Genomic DNA, 12,324 nt, shown 5'->3' on the forward strand with positions numbered 1-12,324 from the left:
TGCTCATCCACACTACCAAGAATCTTACCATTAGCCCAGTACTCTGCATTCCTGTTACTCCTTCCAAAATGAATCACCTCACACATTTCCACATTAAACTCCACTTTCCACCTCTCAGCCCAACTCTGCAGCTTATTATGTCCCTCTGTAACCTACAACATCCTTCAGCACTGTCCACAACTCCATTGACCTTAGTGTCTGCAAATTTACTAACCCATCCTTCTACGCCCTCATCCAGGACGTTTATAAAAAATGACAAACAGCATAGAACATAGAAAAGTATAGCACAGAGCAGGCCCTTCGGCCCACGATGTTGTGCCGAGTATTATTCCTAATCTAAAATAAAATAACCTAACCATCGCACCTCAGTTCACTGCTATCCATGTGCATGTCCAGCAGTCGCATAAATGTCCCTAAGGATTCTGATTCCACCACCACTGCTGGCATTGCATTCCATGCATTCTCTGTGTAATGAACCTTCCTGTGATGTCTCCTCTATACCTTTCTCCTCAGTCCATTTCTGAGCTCCTTTCTAGCAAGCCTGTAATCCTCTAAAGCTGTGCTAGATCTTGCTTCCTCCATCTAATGTAAGCTGCCTTCTTCCTTTTGACGAGAAGCTCCTCTGTTCTCATCATCAAAGGCTCCTTAATCTTACCCCTTGCCTGTCTCAGAAGAACAAATTTGTGCATCACTTTCAACAACTGCTCCTTAAATAGTTTCCACATGTCTACTGTGCCCTTTCTGTGGAACAATCACTCCCAGTCTGTAATTCCAACTCCTGTCTGATAGCGTCATAATTTCCTTTTCCCCAATTAAGTATCTTCCTTTGGTAACTGCTCCTTTCCCTCTCCAAGGTTAGGTTAATGTGAGGCAGTTGTGATCACTGTCACCAACGTGCCCTCCCACAGTGAGATCTGACACCTGTCCTGGCTCATTGCTGAGCACCAAATCCAAAATGGCCCCTCCCCTCGTTGGTCTGACTACATACTGAGTAAGGAAACCCTCCTAAATGCACCTGACAAAAACGGGTCCATCCAAACCATCTGCACTAAGGAGGTTCCAGTCAATATTGGGAAAGTTTGAAGTCACCCATAACAACAACCCTGCTACATCCTGCATTTTTTCCAAAATCTGCTGGCTTAGGAGTTCTTCAATCTCCATACTGCTATTAGGGGGTCTCTAGAAAATCCCCAATGAGGTGTGGCCCCAAAACAAATCATTGTGGGACACCACTGGTAACTGAACTCCAGGATGAACATTTCCCATAACCACCATCCTGTGTCTCCTGTCAGCTACCTAATTTCTGATCCAAGCTGCTAAATCAACCTCAACCCCATGTCTCCGTAATTTGTGCAATAGCCTACCATGGGCAACCTTATTAAACGCCTTACTGAAATCCATCAACACACACCAACGTCTTTACCCTCATCCACCTGTTTGGCCACCTTCTCCAAGAACTCAATAAGGTTTGTGAGGCACAACTTACCCTTCATGAAACAGTGTTGACTATCCCTAATCAACTTATTCCTGTCGAGATGATTCTAAATCCTATCTCTTATAACCTTCTCCAACACTTTACCCATAACCGAAGTAAGGCTCACTGATCTATAATTACTGGGGTTGTCTCTACTCCCCTTCTTGAACTAGGGAACAACATTTGCTATCCTCCAGTCTTCTGGCACTATTCCTGTAGACAATACTGATATAAAGATCAAAGCCAAAGGCTCTGCAATCTCCTCCCTGATTTCCCAGAGAATCTTAGGATAACTCCCATTAGGCCATGGGGACGTAGCTATTTTTGCATTTTCCAGAATTTCTAACAGCACCTCCTTGTCAACCTCAATCCCACCTAGCCTAGTAGCCTGTTTCTCAGTATTTGCCTCAACAACATTGTCTTTTTCCAGTCTGAAAATTGACAAAAATATTCAATTATGGCTTTCCCTCTCTCTTCTGACTCCATGCACAACTTCCCACTCTTGTCCTCGATTGGCCCTAATCTTATTGTTGTCAGTCTTTTATCCCTTATATACCTGTAGAAAGCTTTAGGGTTTTCCCTGATTCTATTCACCCACAACTTCTCATGTCCCCTCCTTGCTCCTCTTAGCTCTCTCTTTAGGACTTTACTGGCTACCTTGTAACTCTCAATTGCACTGACTGAGCCTTCACATCCCATTCTAACGTAAGCTTTCTTCCTGTTGCCAAGAGATTCAACTTCTTCAGTAAACCACGGCTTCTGCGCTTGACACCTTCATCCCTGCCTGGCAGGTACATACTTAGCAAGGAAAGGCTGAGGCACTTGGGTCTGTTTTCATTGGAGAAAAGAAGGTTTAGGGGTGACTTGATAGAGGTGTACAAGATGATTAGGGGTTTAGATAGGGTTGACCATGAGAACCGTTTTCCACGTATGGAGTCAGCTATTACGAGGGGCATAGCTTTAAATTAAGGGGTAGTAGGTAAAGGACAGATGTTAGGGGTAGATTCTTTACTCAGCGAGTCGTGAGTTCATGAAATGCCCTGCCAGTAGCAGTGGTGGACTCTCCCTCTTTATGGGCATTTAAACGGGCATTGGATAGGCATATAGAGGATAGTGGGCTAGTGTAGGTTAGGGGGGCTTGGATCGGCGCAACATCGAGGGCCAGAGGGTCTGTACTGCGCTGTATTTTTCTATGTTCTATGAATTATTTTGTCCAAATCGTGCAAGAGACAGCTAGTTCAAACTGTGAAAATCCATCCATTACTCCTTGCTACATTGATCCAAGAAAGAAAGGCATCAGGCATAACTGTGAACCTGATAACCTCAAAACAAAATGTTGTTGCAAGGTCTTTTATTGAAGAAAGCCAGTTATCATAATTTGTACTAACAGCTTTAAGGCCAAGAAAAAAAACTCAGAATTGCTGCACAATGCAAATTGGTTTACTTTTTAACGTACCTTGTTGTAATAACCGTATGTAATGGCATTTGGTTGCACACCTGCATTTTTCATTTCAAACAGAACTCGAACAGCAAGTACTGGGTGGCCCAAGAGTCCACACAATTGCATCAGAACCCTGTAGCACACCTAAAAATAGTGAAAAGGTGAAAAAAGTTAATTGCACTTGTACTTGGTACAGAATTGTAACAGTAAGTCAAAATAGTACTGACAAAAGTGCAGCTCAGTTTCACAGAACACCGATCCTGAAATATCTGTTCATCTAGGAATAGGAAGAGACGTTCAGCCTGTTAAGCTCAATTAGATTTTGTGGAAAACTCAAACATTTAAGTCAATGATACTGCTAATCAGAAATTGCAGCACATTAGTTTTACGTTGAACCGTCATCTAATATTCACATTCCAGGGACACAGACTCAAGAAGAATTAACAAATTTTACCATATATAAAATTGCACACTGCATCAATCAAATTAATTAAAAACCATTTTGCTGTGAAAAGTGCACTTGCCTCATCCAATGGATCCACCTTCATATTTCTCATTTTGATGAGAACATCGTATGCTTGCTGTAATGCTTTGACCTTGGAATAGGAGACCCCAACATATGCTGGTAAGCAAATGAACCAAAGGCTGTAACAATGGCTGAACAAGCACTTGGACCAAAGTGCAGGGATTGAGAAGTATTTCTTGGCAATTTTATGGGCAGTTTTTATCTCCTGTGAAACAAAGTAATGATCATTCCTTCATTTATATAGCAATAAAACAGTGCCACAGTACGTTGCTTCCAACAAAAATACTCACCGTGGTTCATTAGAAGCTTCAGATTTAGCCAGAATGACTTAAAATATTAATTTTTTTCAGTAATGTTACATTTTCCATTAGAAAGCTGTTTCTACAAAATATGAAGCTACATTTTCATACCTATCATAAGGACATGTAAATAAAATTTCTTGTTGAACACAGATGAACTGCTATACTGTTTAGAGGAGATCCGTACAACTATGCACCCCAGTTAAGAACCTGTTCATACAACATCCCTTACCTGTTTCGTTCTTTTTGCCATGAGGGCAGGACTGCTAGGGATTGTAGCTCCAACTAAAAGGCTGACTGGCATTTTTAATTCCTGTGGTCTGTCAAACAGCTCTGGTTTAAGCACTGGAAAAGTTTTGTAGCTAAGACAAAAGCAACAAATACGAGTTGATTAAGTTTCTTTGTACATTTTCTCGATAAAATATAATTTTAACAATCCAAATATACATTCAAGTATACAGGTATTACAATACAGTTAACTTAACAGCTAAGACAAGATTAATTGTTTTAAGGGGTATCATCTGGTTTAAATTGAGCAGGTTAATGAGCAAAACTGCTTTCAGCTTGGACAAGTATGGATGCTTTGTGAACGAAGTCTAAAACAAGGCTGAGAAACAAAGTATGAAGGTCATGCAAACATTTTGAGGTTGGGGAGCAATGCCTTTCTGATTATGTTTTAATGATAAAAACAATTGATCATCTAACGATAGGAGCAGAATAATTAACAGAGATTGAGAAGGACTAAGCCTTTGCTTCCTATTTTGTGTAACTATTACATGGTTTTATTTTAAACAGATATGTTCACCTCACAGGATTGAGACCAAACTACCCGCAACACAATTCATGAGTGTAGCTGGGGGCAGGGAAAGGAAAAGAGTTGCTGAAAAACCAGAGATGTCTGGGAGTTAGAAATGACTTGTGCATATGTTATACATTATATTACTATATTAACTTGTGTAGTAAAGTCATTATTTGCTCAAAACTATGGAATCTTACCACTTTATTTCCTTACTAAATTCCCTGATCTCACACTTGGTTGATTTCAAAAATAAAAGTTACTGGACCTGAGTCAAATCATATCCAAATAGGCAGTCAGGTCTGGTATCATCCAGGATCATAACAATATGGAGTACTTAGAGAAGCACGTGGGAGCTTGTGCTTCATAAATTTGAGTTACTGAGCACAAAGCAGGCAAGTTGAGATGAACTTTCTAAAGCACTAATCAGGTCACAACTGGAGTACAGCATCCAGATTTGGTCACTGCACTTTAGGATGGATGCAAATGACCTCATTTTACCAAACGTTTTCCAGGTGGAGAAATATTAGCTGCAATGTTAAGTTGAAAGTTGTTCTCCTTTGAGCAAAGGAAACTGCTGGCCAATCTGTTAGAGGCGTTCAAATTATGACATGTTTGATGAAGGCAGATAGGCACTTCAGGGAAATAAACTGATAGGGCCATGAGAACAGAGCAGACAAATGCAATTGATTGGATTCCTCAACAGTGTTAACATGGACTTGATTAGTTAAATGGACTCATTTTTTTCGTACTGTTATGACTCCAGAATAAGAGCAAGTAGTTCATGGATTTCTTTGTCAAGAAGACTGACACCATCCATTCAGCTACATGTCCCTTCACTCCCTTTCCATTAACCTATCAGGGCAGCTTTTCTCAGAGCTCTCTTACCCTCGCTCTAAAACAACATGATTCTCTGGTTACTCCCCTCTGTATGCCCTCTCCATGCTCATTTGTCCAGGAGGCCTACTTCCCGCTCTGTTGAAATGTCGATCACTAAACCTCTCCACCTGATTCCATGTTAGCCAATATTGTTAACTGTTCACCCTTCAGTTCGAATTCCTCTAATGTTTAAATATCCTCTTATCACTCCCCTCCCAAACAAAAAAAAACTCCATACTGCACAGTAATTTCTCCATCTCCTACCTACATGCCTTTCCTCTTCAAAGTCCTTGAATGCGTGAACGCGCCCAAATGCATGTTCAAATTTACTGAAACTTCAACTTTGAATCTGCTCCATCCCCATCACAGTAGCAGAATGAATCGTAGGTTGTCATTTATGGCTTTGCTGTTGCCCCTCCTCATCCTCTGACCAAGCTGCAGGCTTTGACATAGTTGCCCATAACAATTTCTCTTGGCAGTCTTGCCATTAGGTGTTAGATTGATTCCATTCTTATCCATCTAGTAGCAGCCAGCATCCAGTACTATCATTTTCAAAGGCTACTCTTGTTGTCATTTATTAAAAAAATGGTTTTGATGAGACTATGATACAATACCTAAATTTTCCTGGTGAATCTTTACCATCTGTCGGTGGAGGCTCCAACGGCATTATAAACACAGTGTGTTCACTCTTCTGTGACTCATCCAGCTCAATTAGCTTTGTATCTTCAGTGTAGTCAGAATCGACCTTGGTGTTTGTAAATGCAGGAAATTAGTACCTTTCCCTGTGACTCAATTGTTTTACTGTATTCCCTCACTCACTCCTTTGTCAAGACACATTCAATGTGGAATGAAAAGCTAGGCTAACTGTGACAATGTAGCTACTGTTGATTTTCACACAGTTAAAAATCATACAACACCAGGTTATAGTCCAACAGGTTTATTTGGCAGCATTAGCTTTAGGAGTGCTGCTCCTTCATCAAGTGGTTGTGGAGCAGAATCATAAGGCACAGATTTTATAGCAACAGGATTGCAATGTCACAGAATGTAATATTAAACAAATTTAGCTTAAGTCTTTGATCTTTTAGAATGATCATGTTAGTTTTAGCTATGTTAGTTTCCCAGAAACTTTTAAAAGTTACATTCTCAAGACAGCTTTTAACAATAGGTGTCATCTCGACTGAGATAATGAAATGAAGATGTGAAGTTAAAGTCTATCTGTACCCCAATGTTAGGTCAGACTGATTGCATTTCTAAAGTGGGATTTACAGAATCTTACATGGATTTTTGCAGTTTTTGAGCAAAATAAAATGTAATTCTGCAAGTACAAATTCACCCCACAAACTTGTGTGCATGTGCACGCTCGGGGAAACCGAGTGAGTACATGGAGGCGCAAGTGTCTGTGTCAGTGTGCGCGCACGTGACTGCGCGTGTGCGCGCATGAGCATGGTGCAGTGGGATCACCCGCAGTGTGATATGAACCCAAGGTCCCGGTTCAGGCCATCCCCATGGGTACCAGACTTGGTTATCAGCCTCTGCTCGGCCACTTTGCGTTGTTGCCTGTCCTGACATCCGCCTTGGAGGATGATCACCCAAAAAGTCTAAGGCTGAATGTCCCAGACTAAACTGTCCCTGAGGGAGGAAATCAGCTCTCCATATCTAGTCTGGCCTTCAGGTCACTTCAACGTGACTGACTCTTAACTGCTCTCTGGACAATTAAACATATGCAGTAAATGCTGCCCATCCCATGAATGTACCAGAAAGTACTATCTGCATATGCCACTTAGAGGCACTATCTCTGTGCTCATTTCCTGTTGTGATTCCCAGTCCTCTAAGACTTGATAAAAGGAATTTTTCAATTGTACTGAAATCCCTCAAGCCTTGCCCCTCGCCCCAATCGATAATCAGCTTCAGCTTTGTATCGCTTCCTGTGATCTCCACACCTCAAAACTCTGATCCATGCCAAATCATATACTAACACTGGCAACCCTCCCTTTACCTACATTTCAAATTACCTTTTTAATCACTTCTGCTTCTCAACTTCCCTGTTCTCTTTTAAGATCTCCTTTAAAATTCATCTAAAATCAAACATTGGAGTACTTTTTTTTTAAACATTAAAACCATTTGTTCACAAACGAAGCCTAACTGATTTCCCCATCAAATATTTCGTACTTTCTCAGGACAACTGTTCTCCCAGTGCTGACTTTAAGCTGGCTTATCTCCCAGTTCTTTTTGATCTGAACACTTGATCTTCAATGCATGATCTTTTTTGTCACAAGCCTTGCTCATATGCGTAACAAAGCTACCTGTTCACTTTGTTCTGAAGAAGTCATATCAGACTTGAAACGTTCACTGAAAACAGAAAGAACTGCAGATGCTGTAAATCAGAAACAAAGACAGAAGCTGCTGGAAAAGCTCAGCAGGTCTGGGAGCATCTGTGAAGTGAAATCATTAAAAGTTGAAATGTTAACTGCCAGACCTACTGAGTTTCTCCAGCATGGTGTTTGTTTCAGATTTCTAGAATATGCAGTATTTTGCTTTTATAGCTCTTCACTTTGTCCTGGTGCTCAAATTAGCTAATAATTCCTGCACTACTCTCATACCAAGGTGCACATGTAGAGCAAATGAACTGTGAAAGTGAATTACTGCTGATTATAGGAAACGATTAAGTGAAGAAACTATGAACAAATCATACTAACCTTGGTTCCTTTCTCCGTGCCTTTATCAGAATGAAAAAGCTGTCAAGGGAGTAAAAGTAGTGGAAGTTTTTTTAAAAAGCTGGATGATTCCCAAATTCAATTATTGTTTTCACCAAATATTAATACCTGATCAATATTAACAGTAAAACAAATTTACTAACAAACTGTACTGGACTACGAATATTCAAGAACTATGAAACGTCTATTTTCTAACATGGTACTTTATGACCTTGCACATCTACTTAAAAACAATAAGGTGCCAGTCAAATATTTCCTCATCAAATTGGATTCTTCAATTGCTAGTCATTAAGAATAAATATGCCACGAAGCAACATTATGAAATATCTTACCTGCTTTTCATGAATATATCAAAAACTGTGTCTTACCTTATCTATGCAGTCATCAAAAAATGCAAGGCCTGCATCCTTGTCACTCACAAAAGAACACTCTTCAATGAAGCGAATAAACATCTGTGTTTTAGTCAACTGAACGTAGAATTTATTATGTGCTCTATCTCGAGATTTCAAGAATCCTACCAAAGGGTAAAACACGACAGTTAGATGTTAAATTAGGGCTGTATAATTTCGTAGCAGATGCTTCAGTACAATATCCCAGTTGCACAACTTAGTCTTTCATCACAACTACCACATCAACTGCCAAAAAGGACACTATTCTACATTCCTTCATTTTGTTTCATTTATTTCTCTCAAAGCAAGAGATTCCCATATTAAGCTGGGTGTCAGAACCAAAGCAAGAATGGAAGTTTCAGAATGAGAGAACATAGAATATTTCTAATACTGTACAACAAACAATACCAAGTTCCTTGGTAATCTTTACTCCTTTCATGTCTAATAATTTCAGGTTATCTCATGGCTAGAAAGAAGTGGTAATAACTACTTTTCCAGAAGTAGTCTTTACGAGAATAGTTCTGAAGTCAAAATTTGCAGTCTTCAACAGGGTTTACAATGCAGAGACACTTTTCTGCCCACTCAACCAAAATGCATATTGATTAGGCCAAAAGATTGGCATTGAGAGCTAGGTGGTTCTCAGTGCACCATTTTTCCAAGTCTTCCATCTCCTGTCTGTAGTCTGTTTCATCGCCATCTGAGATTCAACCGACTACGGTGGTGTCATCAGTGAACTTGTAAATGGCATTAGTCTGTATTTGGCAATGCAGTCATGAGTATACAGTGAGTACAGTAGGGGGCTCCAGTGTTGAGTGTTAGTGATGATGAAATATAGTCCCCAATCTTCACGGATTGTGGCCTGTGGGTCAGGAAACTGAGGATCTAGTTGCAGTGAGTTGGGCTTAGTCCGAGATCACTAAGTTTACCAATCAGTCTTGAGGGAATAATAGCATTGAAGGCTGAACTGTAGTCAATGAGTAGGATTCCTACTTAGCTGTTCTTGGTGTCCAGATGATCTCGGGAGGAGTGAAGGTTAAACGAAATGGTATCTGACGTAGATATGCTGGCCCGAAAGGCCAATCGGAGTGAGTCAAGAGTAGTGGGGGGGGGCTGGAGTTGATTAATGCCATGACCAGCCTTTCAAAGCATCTTTGCATTGTCACTGGGTAAAAGTACTGAAAGTTTCTTCCCCAGACAGCACTGTGAGTGTATCTGCAATACAAGGACTGCAATGGTTCAAGTGCATTGTTCATTACCACCTTCTCAAGGGAAAGTAGGGCTAGTCAATAAATTCTCATGTCCCACGAATGAAGAAGAAAAATCCTTTTAACATTGTCTGTCTATTCTGGTTAAGGCACAACATTACTTGGAGTTTAATTTTAGAAGTGGCAGTACCAACTTCAGATCAGCATTTCAGATTGATTAACATCATAATTAATGGGACGGCATGGTGGCTCAGTGGATAGCACTGCTGTCTCACAGCGCCAGGACCTGGATTCGATTCCACCCTTGGGCAACTCTCTGTGTAGAGTTTGCATGTTCTTCGTTGGTGGGTTTCCTCTGGTTGCTCTGGTTTCTTCCCACAAGCCAAAGTTGTTCAGGTTGGCCATGCCACACTGCCCATAATGTCCAGGGATGTGCAAGTTAGATGCATTAACCATGGGAAATACAGGGTTATGGGGATAGGTTAGATCTGGATGGGATGCTCTTTGAAGGGTTGGTGTGGGCTCGATAGGCCGAATGGCCTGCTTCCACACTCTAGGGTTTCTATGATCATCAGCTCACTCTGCTGTGTTGCTGGCAGTGGTTAGACACATGTGTGCAAATCCAATTATTAAGCACTCAACCTTTGTACTTCCTATTTGAAATGTACGTGTATGTCTTGGACTTCATACTTGGTCATTAAGTGATTGTATAAGAAATAAAAAAAACAGTGAAGGTTAGACTCCTTGGTTCTTAATTTTACAAACTTAAAATAATCCACAAAACCATTCTTTATGATAATTCTACAACAAAATACTTAAAAATATTGGATGAAACTTTATCTGTTTATAGGTGCTCTGATTTTCCTTTCTTGAAGCTAGGTAAAAGAAATTGGGTGAAATCAGCTGAGGGAAAATTCTACCAAAGCATTTGTTTCCAGAATGTTGTGTTTTAGCCACAGGGTTTGTTTTATGATAAAGGTTGAGCAGGTCAAGCCAAACTCCTTGAAGTTCAAAGGACTCAGTTGTGATCTCACTGGAATATATAAGATCCTGACAGGACTTGACAGGATAGATGCTGGGAGGCTGTTTCCTCTTGTGGGGGAATTCAGAACTACGGGGGGGGGGATGGGCACAGTTTCAGCGTAAGTGATCTCACATTTAAGACAGAGATGAGGCATTCCTTCTCTCATAGGATCGTTCATCTTTGGTATTCTGTAGCCCAGAGAGCAGTGGACACTGAGCCATTGAACATATTCAGACTGAATTAAGGCCGATTTTTGATCTGGGAGTTGGTGTAGGGCAGTAGGGGCAGACCAGGCAAGTGAAGCTGGGTCACAATTGGATCAGCCATGATCTTATTTGAAGGGTGGAACCTGAACGAGGTGCAGTATAGCCTACTCCTGCCCTTAATTCTTATATTTTTATCTTATAATCTTAAGTTCAAACTGTTTTGGAAGGACAAGTAAAATTCTTCAAATAATGGGGATGTACAGTAATTTTGGCTTTGCCAACAATGTCTCAGAATGAATAATAATTGATAAATGCTTACAAATATCTTCAAAAATTATCATGGCAAAAGATTGTGCTGCCAATCATTAGTTGAATTATCAGTTATGTAAAGAATCAGGTTCATTCATTTCTATATGATGCAGTGAAGCACAAGGTTCATTCTGTCACTCTTGCAGGAGTCAGGTGGTGAGTTAATCGCCGCAGTATTCATAGTTTCTGAGCTGCTCTTGTAACCACTGCATTTATGTGGTGAGCCCAGCTGACTCTCTGATCAATGATAACTCCAAGTGGGGGATTTAGTGATGGTAACACCATTGAATGGTAAGGGATGGTGGTCAGATTATTTCTGGTTGATGGTCATAGTCTGGCTTTTATGCGGCGCAAACGTAACTTGCTACACGACGACCCAAGCCTAGATACTATCCAGATCTTGCTGCATTTGTACAGTAACTGAGTCGTGAATGATGCTGAACATTGTGCAATCATCACCGAACATCCCCACTTCTGACCTTATGATGGAGGGAAGGTCATTAATGAAGCAGCTGAAGATGGTTGGGTCGAGACATTACCCTGAGAAGCTCCTGCAGAGATGCCCTGCAGCTGAGATGACTGACCTTCAACATCCACAACATCTTCCTATTTGTTAGATATAACTCGAATCACCAGACAGTTTTCCCTCCGATATCCACTGATTCTAGTTTTGCAATGTCTCCGTGATACCACACTTGATCAAATGTAGCATTGATATCTAGGGCTGTCACTCTCAACTCACCTCTGAAATTCAGCTCTTTTGTCCACGTTTGAACCAAGGCTGTAATGAGGTCAGGAGCTGAGGGGCCATGGCAGAACTCAAATTGATGCCAGAGCAGGTGCTGCTTGATAGCACTGTTGGTGACACCTTCCTTCACTTGACTGACAATCGACAGTAGACTGATGGGTTGGTAATTGGTCAGGTTGAATTTGTCCTTTTTTTTAAAATGAAGAGGATATACTTGGGCAATTCTCCACATTGCCAGCTAGATGCTAGTGTTCTAACTGTACTGGAAGAGCTTGGCTAGGGGAATGGCAAGTTCCAGAGCACAAATTTTCAAT

At 40.7% G+C, this 12,324-nt stretch overlaps 1 protein-coding gene across 7 annotated transcripts in view; it reads right to left on the reverse strand.

The window, feature by feature from the left end:
* dennd4c (DENN/MADD domain containing 4C) overlaps window positions 1–12,324 on the reverse strand; it is a 152,712-nt gene that overhangs the window by 50,113 nt on the left and 90,275 nt on the right. For all 7 annotated transcript variants that reach the window (XM_043719121.1, XM_043719140.1, XM_043719156.1 and 4 more), the window contains 6 exons: window positions 8,498–8,643; window positions 8,112–8,150; window positions 6,030–6,160; window positions 3,973–4,102; window positions 3,440–3,646; window positions 2,931–3,059 (listed from right to left, as the gene is read on the reverse strand). In XM_043719121.1, the coding sequence (XP_043575056.1) occupies window positions 2,931–3,059; window positions 3,440–3,646; window positions 3,973–4,102; window positions 6,030–6,160; window positions 8,112–8,150; window positions 8,498–8,643 (782 nt within the window). The remainder of the gene's footprint in view (window positions 1–2,930; window positions 3,060–3,439; window positions 3,647–3,972; window positions 4,103–6,029; window positions 6,161–8,111; window positions 8,151–8,497; window positions 8,644–12,324) is intronic.

Source organism: Chiloscyllium plagiosum, chromosome 2 (genome assembly GCF_004010195.1).
Source record: "Chiloscyllium plagiosum isolate BGI_BamShark_2017 chromosome 2, ASM401019v2, whole genome shotgun sequence".
NCBI classification, from domain to species: domain Eukaryota; kingdom Metazoa; phylum Chordata; class Chondrichthyes; order Orectolobiformes; family Hemiscylliidae; genus Chiloscyllium; species Chiloscyllium plagiosum.